This window comes from Quercus suber, unplaced genomic scaffold (genome assembly GCF_002906115.3).
Source record: "Quercus suber isolate HL8 unplaced genomic scaffold, Cork oak 2.0 scaffold_191, whole genome shotgun sequence".
Lineage (NCBI taxonomy): Eukaryota > Viridiplantae > Streptophyta > Magnoliopsida > Fagales > Fagaceae > Quercus > Quercus suber.
In genome coordinates, this window is record NW_027069649.1 from 577,742 (window position 1) to 591,284 (window position 13,543).

General features: G+C 33.1%; 1 protein-coding gene across 2 annotated transcripts; it reads left to right on the top strand.

Annotated features, from left to right (window-relative positions):
* The first annotated feature begins 5,483 nt into the window (after positions 1 to 5,483).
* On the top strand, positions 5,484 to 8,490 carry LOC112004057 (CBL-interacting serine/threonine-protein kinase 14). Of its 2 annotated transcripts, none has more exons than XM_065778818.1 (2): positions 5,484 to 6,727; positions 7,924 to 8,490. In XM_065778818.1, exons 1-2 carry the CDS (start codon positions 5,816 to 5,818, stop codon positions 8,353 to 8,355), a joined length of 1,344 nt encoding a protein of 447 aa, XP_065634890.1. In that variant the 5' UTR covers positions 5,484 to 5,815; the 3' UTR covers positions 8,356 to 8,490. The 2 variants fall into 2 exon arrangements, with proteins under 2 accessions (XP_065634890.1, XP_065634889.1); XM_065778817.1 differs by having other exon boundaries at positions 5,491 to 6,768; positions 7,947 to 8,490.
* The last annotated feature ends 5,053 nt before the right edge of the window (positions 8,491 to 13,543 follow it).

Consider the following 13,543-nt stretch of genomic DNA (forward strand, 5'->3'; position numbering starts at 1 on the left):
GTATGATACCTCTTAACCCGGTACTCCAGGCCCGTTAAGTGGCTCTCAGTCTTTACCCCCCACATATGACTATATACCTTAAAGTATATGTTTATATAGTTTTTATTGTAAAATGAACTATATATATTGTCAATGAATTATAAATAATAATTTGATGTCTTATTAATTTATTTAAAAACTATTACCATTCAATTTCAAATAAATAAATATAAGTATAATTTTTACATGTACATTTAAACATATACTTAATTCAAATCTCATATTCACAAACATGTTTATAAACACATTAATATGCTCAGTATCATTCATTTAATAAGATCAGGTTGGAGCTGAGGATAAACAACTCAGTTCCATTTAAGCCAAAAAAACTGTAGCCATACCTATATCTTTGGCTATACAATGAGCTATCATTTCGGGACGATAAAATAGATAAGGTTCAACCAAATAATTAATTGGCCAGGTCCACTTGTATTTGTACCTGTTTCACGTGGCTATGAAATTTTCCATGGTCGAACATGCTAGCAATTAAGCTATTTATGTCTCACTTCTTTATCATCCAAACCAGGTAGGGTCAGAAATGTTGTTTTTACCTTACTCAATGATTATCGAGTAATAAAATAGCTTGTAGGAATTTGGTAAACATCCAATCTCACCTAATATTATACGGAGTTGCCATTGAATTGAAATGGGATATTGGGATGCTGGTTTTTGCTAGCCATGAATACTGGAAAGCTGTAAAGTCATTTTCAACCATGGCAACCAAGGATTGTTGTGTTCATAACTTTATAGTTTATATAATCTTGGTCTTCGCTATATCACTGAAATTTGAAAGTACACCTGAAAATTTTGGACCCGGTCTATTTAGTTATTATTATTAACCCATTTGAATTTGAAGGAAAAAAGAAAACAATAATAAGGATCGTTTTACATATGAAAAAGGGGTTAATCCATTGAAATAACACATCAGTTCGCCGCAAAGTTACACGCGTTGAGCCTTAGTCAAATGACTATTGTTTTTCCCGCGCTATGGCTTAGACTATTGGGTTTTTTGTATCTCATTTACATCATTTAGACAAGAATTATTCAACTTATAAAGGAGGATATGGAGGGTATGATTGATGGGGTGAAAAAGACGAAAAAATATTTTATATTAAATAATACAACTTCATTCGTATCAAAATTTAATAAATAAGAAACAAGTGTGTAAAAATAATTATTCACTAATATATGTTTTTTATTTGTTAGTAGGTTAGTTATTTTTTACTGATATGTTTCAACATTTATTAAATTTTAATACTACTAACATAGTATCATTTAATAAAAGACCACTTTTGGTCTAACTTAGTTCCTTGCATGGTAAGTATTTTTGGGGGACTTTCTGTTTATAAGACCACCACTTGGCTGCGTGGATGAGACAAAGGTATCTAGATGAAATTGTTGAAAAGAATTTACCCTTTTATCTTTGAAGTAGTCTTGGGGTTGACCTCTTACTTTTTATATATAACTATATAAGTAATTACCCCAAAAAAAAAAAAAAAGAGTCGGCCATCGACTTACCGGCCATTCAAATTAAATTCATTTAACAAAAATGTAGGGTACTATTTAAAACTTGTTATTCGGAAAAGGAATGGATGTAGAAGACTAGAAGTTTCTTTTCTTATTTTTATAATTACTTCCGTATTCTATTTTGTTTCTTTACTATTTTGATTTTGAATAAGTCTAAAATATTGCCCACATTGAAAAGTCAATTGATACTTTCTAGTAAGCCTTTTGTTTTATTGAAAAGGTAGTGCCCTCTTTTCTTCAAATTAAAGGGAATAATTTTTTTTTTACGTGGCAAAATATGAAATTTTTTTTTTTTAAAACGAATAATTAGAAGAATGTCTTATTGTTAAAAACCTGGCCTTAAAAATTCATTGAATTTTTTTCCTTAAAAGAGAATCATTAATTATTAGTATTTTTTTTTATACTATTTACTTGTTTAAAGTATAAAAAAAAATAGGCAAGCCAATTTTTTGTGTACTCTTTAAAGTTTAAAAAGATGATAAGTTGTTGTTAATCTTTTATATATATATATATATATCTCTAATTTTGTGTGTACATATTTTGAATTTATTTGGAGCGATTTATGATACCATAATTTGTCACCTCAAACGGAAATTCCCAACTCCGGCATTGCATGTAATGAATATACACTTGCCTATAAAGTTAACCATCTCTTCAAAAGTATGAGGGACATGACAATCATCAATATTAGCCTCTAAGCACACACTTATGTGCATGCTCAGAGACTCTTCTATTTTTTAGGTAAAATTTAATAATTTGCATTAATTATAATTTTAATATTTGGTACAAGCGCATAATACTCATCGCACATCTAAATTTTTTTGCAATTAAAAAATGTAGTAATTTCAAATTATAATTGATGCAAAGTATTAAATTTTACTCAAAAAATATTAACTTTTTAACGTGGGTTTCTAAAATAAAATAAAATAAAAATTTTTAACGTGGGTTTTAAAAAAAAAATTTGGCCAATTAAAAAAATAAAGAAAGAGAAAAATTTAAACGTGAATTTTTTATTTTTTATTTTTAGAAGAGTTTAAATGTGAAGTTTGTTTGTGAATAAGTGGGTTAGTGAGAGGGTAATCATTTTTTGTAGGCAATGTTTTAGTAGGAGTTAAAGATATATTTTTACTTTGTTGTCATTTAGTTCTGTCTTTACTTAAACTTAGGAAAATAGGAGTATTTTGAATAAAAAAAAAAAATCTGGTCCAAATAGGAAAAGCCCCTTAAATAGTAGTATAGATAATAATACATTCTTTAAAAATATTCTTTAAGAAAGATTAAAATACTTCAACATCAAAATATATAAAAGTTAAAACCTGATGCTATATATAGCTGTACCACCTAATCACCTTATTGAATGAATTCCTTTGAATTCAACCCTGTATATAACTATTCATCAATATTATATTGATATTATATAAGATGACATTTCCATAACAAATCATATGTGATAAGTTATTACATAGTTTTAATTTGAACTTATCATTGAAATTACTTTTTTGTCTACTAATAACAACTCGTAACAATCTGCTATTTACAATTTGTTACGTCATAATTGTGACAAAAACTCTATACAAAGTAAATATAGCTAAATTTTTCATTTTTTTTTTTTTTGAGAATTAAATTTTTCAAAATTTAACTATACACAATTGAGTAATGCTACATTCATCAATTTTTTTTGGCTCTAGTTTAGTTAGTCAGTTTTCACGATCTTATTGAGTTGACAAATTTTCAAAGTAAAAAAAGACTTTTCGTGCCATTCCCATTTAAGTCCAATTAAGATCCTTCCATTGTTTTCTTTTCCTACTAGAACCCACTATTTATGTTACTTTTTTTCACCTATTATTAACCATATGCATCATCCGCAAATGTTAAATTTTTTTTTTTTGGAAGAAACTTTTGCCAAATTTATTGTTTACCGAAACTTTCTCTACAAAATTACACATGGAACACATGTTAGAATCCCTTTTTTATTATGAGGTCAAACGTGATTCACGTGTCAAGAACAGACAAAAGTAAGCCAAAATTCGCGTGAGTAAATACTAAATATAACCACATAAAATAATGGCACTTCCCTTCCCTTCCCACATGATTCCGTACTACTGTGTCAAAAGATCCTCACTCAAGGTCCCAAAACCCAACCGTAATTGTCCCGCAATGCAAAATATAAAAACAAGGACACGTGGATCTGACCCATCTCTTTGCTGCACCGGCACTCAAAGACGCTTTATTTAGCTTAATTTAGTAGGTCTCGGAGAAAAAAAAAAGATAAAATTGGATATTCAACCTCAATCGTTGACATTTGTGACATTCTAATCCCTATCCTTTCTTTAAAATGTTTCTAGACTCTAGAGGGACCTCATCATAATTTGATAAATAGAAAAGGATGACGTAATATACTAAATTCCCAATATCATATTACCATATCAATAGATACTCCATCAATCAAATCCTCCACCTTTACTCAAAAAAAAAAAAAAATCCTCCACCCCACTTCTAAGAGTTTACTATTATCATAAATTTTCTGTGGTCATAACAAATTAAGGTGTTAATTTAGCTTAAGTTAAAACAAACTAAAATAAGATCACATGTGAACCTAGTACAAATTATCACAGCTTTTAAGTGGAGTTGTGGTGTGCTTTTGTGTTAAAACCCCTTTCCCTTTCCCTCTCTCTTATGTGCGTGTGTGTTTGTTTCTAAAAAAAACCTAGCACAAATTAAAAGATTCAAAACATCTTATCAAAAATATATATATTCAAAACAAAATTGTAAAAATATTAAAAAATTTTATTGTTTCCATTAACTTTCTCTATTGTTGAAAAGGGAAAATGCTAGAGAATCAGATACAAGTTTTATTTATTTATTTATTTACAAGAGAAATTGCAATATGCTAATGTGATAAATTGTTAATGGAAAACGAAAAATTGATATTACTAGAAAGTCCAGTTAAGGCTGTCCACATACTCACCGAACTTGACCCACCCACCGCTGATGACCGAACCCGACTCACTGCTAATTGAACCGACTTTTTCGGCGGTAGGCAACGGGTTTCTTTCTCCAAAAAATGAGATTGGCGGGTCGGATGTTGATTCTCCTCCTCTCAAATCCGATTAACCCGAATCAACTGATCCATATGTTTTTCCGACGAGTTGTGGTAGATCCGACAAGATTTGAGATATTTTCAAGAAGATCTAAGCTAGATTTGGTGAGATCCTATTGAAAATGGCTGAGAATATAGCGAGATCTCACCGAATTTCGGTCATTTTTCACATTTTTCTCGCTAGATTCTCGTTGTTTTCTAGATCTTCTACCTCGACCAATCTACTAGACATCCGTTGACACTTCGACCCGCTCAATCCAATCATCCTTTTAGTTGGTAATGGGTTGATGGTTGCTCCATTCGATCAAGTCGGGTCAGATGTAAGTTGTGCCCAATCCTAGTCTAACCCAACCTATGAACAATTAGTAAGAATTGGCCAAACTAACAATTTGTAAAAAAATTAGTAAAATAGTTTATAATAATATAAAATCTAGTTAAAAAAATATAAAGTAAAGTCTATTTTCATGACTTGAAATTTAATATGTGGCAAGAGTTCCATTTGACACTTAATTGAATATAACACCCCTTTTAAAAAAAAAAAAAAATTGAATATAACACGTTTGACATATTCTTCAATTTTTATTTTTATTTTTATTTTGTAAAAAAGACATATTCTTCAATTGATTCGATGGTGATAAAAATATTCTAAACAACTTTGAAAGTATAAATATTAAAGAAACACTAATATTTTAAAAATATAAGGGATCATTTTGAAACAAGCCTAAAAAATTGAAGACCTAAAAATCCGAAATTTTGTTTCAAAGCAACAAGAACCCAACCCAATTACCCTCGCTTCAAAAGTTTAAATAGCTCACGTTACGGGACAACCTGTTTTTGTAAACCCGTGATCCATCGTATTCACTTTGCTTTTATTTATTTATTTATTTTTTGCAATAGTTTTCACATCGCTTTTAGAAAAAGCAAAATCACCCGTTTCCTCTTTCAAATAAATACCCCGCACTTTTTTCGTGTGCCTCTCAAAATCCAATCCTAGATAGGATTTTTCAAAAACAAAAACACAAAATACTAGAAGAAGCAAAACCAAATTGTTTTTTCTTTTTGGTGTGTGGATAAGTGAATTGAATTTTAAATTGGAGCTGATGCGTCTGCTGTTTTGCTCTGCTATTCGATGCGAAGAGCAATAGAACGATGCCGGAGAGAGAGAACGAGAACGAAAACGACGCCGCTTCGACCAGCGAAGCGGCGTCGTCTTCGTCGGCTTCTACGACTTCGGAGACGATGAACTTGTTCGGGAAATACGAGGTTGGGAAGTTGCTAGGCTACGGCGCGTTCGCGAAGGTGTACCACGCGCGGAACGTGCGCACGGGGCAGAGCGTGGCGATCAAGGCCGTGAGCAAGCAGAAGGTCCTCAAGGGCGGTTTCACGGCGCACGTTAAGCGCGAGATCTCTATCATGCGCCGGCTGCACCACCCGCACATCGTGAAGCTCTTCGAGGTTCTCGCCACCAAGACCAAGATCTACTTCGTCATGGAGTTCGCCAAAGGCGGCGAGCTCTTCGCCAAGATTGCGCGGGGCCGCTTCAGCGAAGATCTCAGCCGCCGGTATTTCCAGCAGCTGATCTCCGCCGTCGGTTACTGCCACTCCAGAGGCGTGTTCCACCGCGATCTCAAGCCCGAAAATCTCCTCCTCGACGAAAATTGGGATTTGAAGGTCTCCGATTTCGGACTCTCCGCCGTAAAGGACCAGATCCGACCCGACGGTTTGCTCCACACGCTTTGCGGTACGCCTGCTTACGTGGCGCCGGAGATTCTGGCGAAGAAAGGCTACGACGGAGCCAAAGTCGACGTCTGGTCCTGCGGTGTGATTTTGTTCGTGTTGAACGCCGGTTACTTACCTTTCAACGATCCGAATCTCATGGTCATGTATCGAAAAATTTACAACGGCGAATTTCGGTGCCCGAAATGGACGACGCCGGATCTCCGCCGGTTCATCTCGCGATTGCTGGACACGAATCCCGAAACGCGAATCACCGTCGACGAGATCGTCCGGGACCCGTGGTTTAGCAAAGGCTACAAAGAAATTAAGTTGGTAAACGACGACGTTTTTAGCTTCAAGGACGACGAGGACTCGAACGGCAAGTCGTTGAACGCGTTTGATTTGATATCGTTTTCGTCCGGGTTTGACTTATCGGGTTTGTTCGGCGACCCCGAGATATCGGGCGAGCGGTTCATGTCGGAGGAGACACCCGAAAAAAATAGACCGAATCGGCGAAATTGCAGAGTCCGAGAATATGACTCTGACGAAGAAAGATTGGAAGGCAAGGTTAGAAGCGCAGAATGGTAATTTTATTGTGTTTGTTGAGGTTTACCGGTTAACGGAGAGTCTGGTAATTGTTCAGATACAGAAACGAGAAAGAGAGACCGGAACTAGCTTTGATATTTGGAACGATAAATTAAGGCCTCAGCTTGATGATTTAGTATATCAACAACCGGAAGCGTCGGTTTCAGGTAACTGAGGCTGAGTTGGCGGTAATGTTGATTTCTCTGGGTTTCAGAATTCTCGGACTTTCTGTTTGTAATTTTACTGTGTATTATTCATTTTAAAATTCTAAAATAATCAAAAATGAAACCCCAAAAAAAAAAAAAAAAAATCGGGTTCTGTGTATTCTGTTTTTGCCCGGGGAAAAAAAAAATCGTTCTGCTGTTTCAATTAATTTTAGTTAAAACCTGTAGCAATTAAAAAAAGAAGAAGATAAAGGCATTAAAGGCGAAGTACTTTTGGGTTTTTATTGTTCTTTTTTGGGTTAAACTCGACAAAAAGGAGTTGGAGTCTTGGAGACCATAATGGTGTAATATCAATGGTGTAACATCATGGTAATAGTTGGATCCCATTACTCGAACTAGTAAAGTTTTTTGTTCTTAAAATAAGGGACTTGAAATCCGACTTGAAATCGGAGTCTACCAAAAACAAATTCCAATTAGGAATTTGTGATTGAATTTTGATTAAGTTTTGGACCAAAAACTATTTTGTCTTAACGATGAGGTTTGTGTTTAGTGCATTAAAACATTGAATTAATTGTGAGATTTACCCTTGATTAATTATGGTCGTGTTTCTGCATCAAGCAAATGTTTCATTGGACTTGAAAGAAGTCAAATCCAATTATTTTAAGTTCTTTTGTTGAATGTTAAACATCTCATTGGCTGTACAAAATTTATGATTTGGAGTTTTGGACAACCAAACTTATGTTACCGACTTCCCTTAAACTTCACCTTTCCAATCAAGTCAAATNAATTAAGTTGGTAAACGACGACGTTTTTAGCTTCAAGGACGACGAGGACTCGAACGGCAAGTCGTTGAACGCGTTTGATTTGATATCGTTTTCGTCCGGGTTTGACTTATCGGGTTTGTTCGGCGACCCCGAGATATCGGGCGAGCGGTTCATGTCGGAGGAGACACCCGAAAAAATAATAGACCGAATCGGCGAAATTGCAGAGTCCGAGAATATGACTCTGACGAAGAAAGATTGGAAGGCAAGGTTAGAAGCGCAGAATGGTAATTTTATTGTGTTTGTTGAGGTTTACCGGTTAACGGAGAGTCTGGTAATTGTTCAGATACAGAAACGAGAAAGAGAGACCGGAACTAGCTTTGATATTTGGAACGATAAATTAAGGCCTCAGCTTGATGATTTAGTATATCAACAACCGGAAGCGTCGGTTTCAGGTAACTGAGGCTGAGTTGGCGGTAATGTTGATTTCTCTGGGTTTCAGAATTCTCGGACTTTCTGTTTGTAATTTTACTGTGTATTATTAATTTTAAAATTCTAAAATAATAAAAAATGAAACCCCAAAAAAAAAAAAAAAAAATCGGGTTCTGTGTATTCTGTTTTTGCCCGGGAAAAAAAAAAATCGTTCTGCTGTTTAATTAATTTTAGTTAAAACCTGTAGCAATTAAAAAAAGAAGAAGATAAAGGCATTAAAGGCGAAGTACTTTTGGGTTTTTATTGTTCTTTTTTGGGTTAAACTCGACAAAAAGGAGTTGGAGTCTTGGAGACCATAATGGTGTAATATCAATGGTGTAACATCATGGTAATAGTTGGATCCCATTACTCGAACTAGTAAAGTTTTTTGTTCTTAAAATAAGGGACTTGAAATCCGACTTGAAATCGGAGTCTACCAAAACAAATTCCAATTAGGAATTTGTGATTGAATTTTGATTAAGTTTTGGACCAAAAACTATTTTGTCTTAACGATGAGGTTTGTGTTTAGTGCATTAAACATTGAATTAATTGTGAGATTTACCCTTGATTAATTATGGTCGTGTTTCTGCATCAAGCAAATGTTTCATTGGACTTGAAAGAAGTCAAATCCAATTATTTTAAGTTCTTTTGTTGAATGTTAAACATCTCATTGGCTGTACAAAATTTATGATTTGGAGTTTTGGACAACCAAACTTATGTTACCGACTTCCCTTTAACTTCACCTTTCCAATCAAGTCAAATTTAACTTTATTTTAACTAAAATTTTATATATTCGCACCTACCTTCTTGTCTTTAATCAGGTGGATAAGACAGAAACTTCTATAGAAAAAAAAAATACTAAAATAGAGATAAAGATGACTGCTTGTCAAAGTTTTTATTATGGACGAGTAATCCAGATATGAATACCATAGCAGTACATATTAGAGGCTGTTTGGCCAGCTTTTTTTGTCACTCAATTTTCGTCACTCATCACTCATCACTTATCACTCAATACTCATCGCTCATCACCCATTACTCATCACTCAAACCCGTTCGGCACATCACTGAAATGCAATCACTCAACATTTTTCACACTATTTTGTGGGACAGCTCTGTCACCCACTGCAGCTTTTTTTTCCTTTTTTTTTTTTTTTTTTTTAACTGGGTTCTGTGAGTTTCCCAGTGAAAAAAAATAAAAAAGAGGAAGAACCCAGGGACGGTGAACCCAGGTGGAAAAAAAAAAAGAGGAAGAAACCCAGGGACGTGAACCCAGGTGGAAAAAAAAAAGAAAAAAAGAAAGAAGAAGGAAGAACAGGGACGATGAACACAGGTGAAAAAAAAAAAAAAAAAAGGAAGAACAGGGACGGTGAACCCAGGTGAAAAAAAAAAAAAAAAAAAAAGAAGAAGGAAGAGCAGGGACGGTGAACCCAGGTGAAAAAAAAAAAGAAAAAAAAGAAAGAAGGAAGAACCCAGTGAAAGAACAAAAAAAAAAAAAAAAACCCAGCCAACGAAAATTGTGAAAGAAGAAGAAAAAAGGACCAAACCCAGAAAGTGAAAAGAGAAGAAAAGAAGAAAAAAAAAAGAAAAAGAACCAGGCCCAAAAAGTGAAAAGAAAAGAAGAAAAAAAAGGGAAGAAGAAGAAGGAGAAGAAGAGGAGCAGACACCCAGACCTGTGAAAGACAAAAAGAAAAGAAAAAAAAAAAGAAAAGAAGATAAAGAGGGAGCAAAAATCTGACTGTGGGCCTGGCTATGTGATGTTATTTACAAGTTTGCCATTGAAAACTGAAAACTGAAAACAGCCAAAAGTTGTTTTCAGTTTCCATAAATCATAACTCAAAAAGTAGAGAATTGAGTATTGGAAACAGAGTTATGAAAATAGAGTATTGGTGCAGGCAAACGAGTATTTTGCTATAGGTCCCACCATTTTTGAGAATTGAGTTGTGAAAACTGAGAATTGAGTCATGAAAACACCCAATCCAAACAGCCTCTTAGTCACCGCTATAGATTACCCTTTAAGGAATATTTTTCCATTTTCTGAGTTACTCTTTAAGGAGAATAGTTGGTTTAACTATAAACAATTTGAAATCAAGTTCCTAACTTAACTGTCCAATCAATGTATTAGCCTATTAGGGGGTGAATTAGTTTGGATTTGGATCGGTGTAATACCCATTGCCCACTATGATTATCTTGCCCAAATCAAAAAATATTTTTACCCTTTTTTTCAAATTTTTTTTAATTTAATGATTGATATTAAAAATTATTTTTTTCAACTTTCAATCTCGCTCATTAAAAACTATTTGTATCAGGTGCACTACTTTAATTTCAATCTGAATTTGTTTTGAACTACATTTTTTTTTTAATGAAAATTTTGATGAAATATTTTAAGGATTTAAACAAAAAAAAAAAAAGAAACTGCAGATTTATAATATTTTGTAATGTTTGGAACAGAGACAGGTTGGAGTTTCGCATTAGATCAAGGCACAACCGAAGAATGAAAGACAAAAAAATGCACCTAATATTCTTGTTTCAAAGATCATGAACATTAGGTGTGTAAAACTGTAAAAGTGTAAATAAACCTCCTAATAATAGTGACAGTCGGTGTGGAGTAGCCGAAGGCCAGGGGTCCACCATCCAACTGCTCACCTGGACCTGGTTCAACTTTTTTTGTTTTTGTTTTGAGGGATGATTCGACTTTGTTTTGTATATATTGGAAAAAAAACAGAAACATGTATATAGCACATGATCGATGGTCTTATTGGCTTTTGTCTTTATTCAGACAGGGCATATCAATTCAACAATGTAGGAATCCATTATGAGAATCATTAACGAGCAAGTGCAAGTTCTTATCAGACACCCTATACCCTATGCCCACTTTTATTAAAACAAATATGTTACAATCAAATGGTCCACCCTAACAAAAAAGTTGATGTGGGGACAAATTATAGGGTCCACACAATGGCTAGATTGTACCTAAATTTGTGGTACAGTGCAAGCTCTAGGTAACTGGCTGTTATTCCTAGCTTCTTAAATAGCTGTTTAACAAATTATTAGTAGTAACTTGTTATTAGTTTTAAGAGCATGTTAACAGATGCCCTTAAAGTAATTGTTAATAAATTATAATAAGAAAGTTTTGACACCACTTCATGAGAAATATAAAAAACAGTTAACAACATTTATTATTTTATCATTCTTTCAATAAAATATTTTTAAATATAACTCCTAAACCAATGTCCTTAGGGCATTAATTAACATTTTTTTAGTTTTAATTTAAATTCATAACTTAAATTACTTTTTTGCTCACCCGTTACAATCAATAACAACTTATCACTTAAAATTTGTTAAGAAAATATTATTGATACAACATCTCTCTCTCTCTCTCTCTCTCTCTCAAATTAGTTGAACTACAAAAATAATAATAGGAGACAAATAGTTCGTTTGTTGAGTTAATAAAAGAACAGTAAATTTAACTACACAAAAAGATTCTTATTGTTGAGTTAATTTGTTGTAATTGGAATTATACCAACTACAACTTATTATCTCAAACAAATTATAAAATAATTTTGATGCGTTTTGTCTCCTTAGTTAATTTTTTTTTTTTCGTTATACATGGAGGGATTTAAATCCAAATTCCATTTACACAAAATTGCAAGATCTTTTAGTTTTGAAACTCCATATCGTTATAAGTCATATCGTTATTATTTCCCTTAAAATTATTGTGAGGCTTTGACAATGGTACATACATTAACCACCACCATTAAAAATCATAACCTAAATTTATCAATCAAAAATAGTCCCACTTGGGCATTGATTGAACTCCGAACATGTTGGCAAATTAAAGGAAATCCACCCATCGTTTAGATCCTTACTGGCTATCAATTATCAATGCCGTTACTAGTCCACCATAAATTCTTAATTAACTTGAGTCCATCAATAATGTTGGTAGTTTTTTAACATTAATTTAAACCGCTCAAAAAATCAGCTTTCTGTGGCTAACCTATGGACCCTATTTAATAAGCATTGCAAAGGCACTATGGAAGGAAAAATTATTGAATAATTTGGGAGTATCATAAATACGTAATCTCTACTCTTACATAAATTAATTGTGGGTTTTACCATAAATTTAACTCGTAGGATTCACAATTATGTGAGAGAGAAGAATACGCATTTATAGTACTTTGAGAGTATTCAATAATTACCTATATGGAAGTTGTTAAAATAATAATTAACAAATCAATGAATCCACTTAATCTTTGTTATGGAAGTTGTTAAAATAATAATTAACAAATCAATGAATCCACTTGATCTCTGTTGAAGATTAGAAAATAAGATTCTTTAGAAATTTTGAAGTAATACTACTATAAAAATTCTTAATTGTTATCCATTTATTTAAAAATAAATGAATTAGATTTTATTACGTAATCTATCTTTGATCAAGTATCGATAAGTGCTATGATATTAATGAGATTCTGAGTTTAAAATTTATTACTAGCATTTTACCGCCATCCTCATGAGATTTCTCCCTGTAATAACCTGATGTGTGTGAGACGAGGAGATTGCAATGCATACACCCGAGAAAATAATTATATACTCGAAAAAGTTTAAATACCTTTGTTTGTCAAAAAATATCAATTAGTGTTTTTTTTTTAATGTAAATTATTGATGATGATGCAAAATCTAATTTATAAGGTGTATGATAAGTGGATAGCATTTTAGGAATTATAAGATAAAATTATCCTAATAAGTAATACCTCTAAAGGGTTTCAATCCATTATAAGTGTTCAAAACTTCAAATATAGGCTGGCTCTCATGGAAGCCAGCAATGCTGGTGTTGGATTTGTGAAATGATCTGTCTCCTAGATCTTAATATCTTTTTCTTTTATCCTTTTTGTTATCACGACAAGCCGACAAATTCGTAGACCAAACCTTCAAAATAATACTAACACACACAGTGGCATCATGTACAGTAGTCTCTCTAATTAACCAAATATAATTTGACCTATTAATTCAGGTTATTTGGCCTTTGGAAAATGGGGTTTTCTCTTCCATGTAAGATCTAACACTAAATTACAGTTCACTAAATACGGAGTTCACGGCATTGGAAATTCTTCTATGACATTACTTAAAATTTCCAAACATAGAAGAATTTCCAATACCATGAACTCCATATTTAGTGAACTGTA

Bases quoted from the DNA above. Each gene is read 5' to 3' on its own strand.
- LOC112004057 (XM_065778817.1), top strand. From the start codon at position 5,816: ATGCCGGAGAGAGAGAACGAGAACGAAAACGACGCCGCTTCGACCAGC. The intron at 6,769-7,946 runs GTTGAACGCGTT...CGACGTTTTTAG, and splicing joins GAGGACTCGAACGGCAAGTC to CTTCAAGGACGACGAGGACT.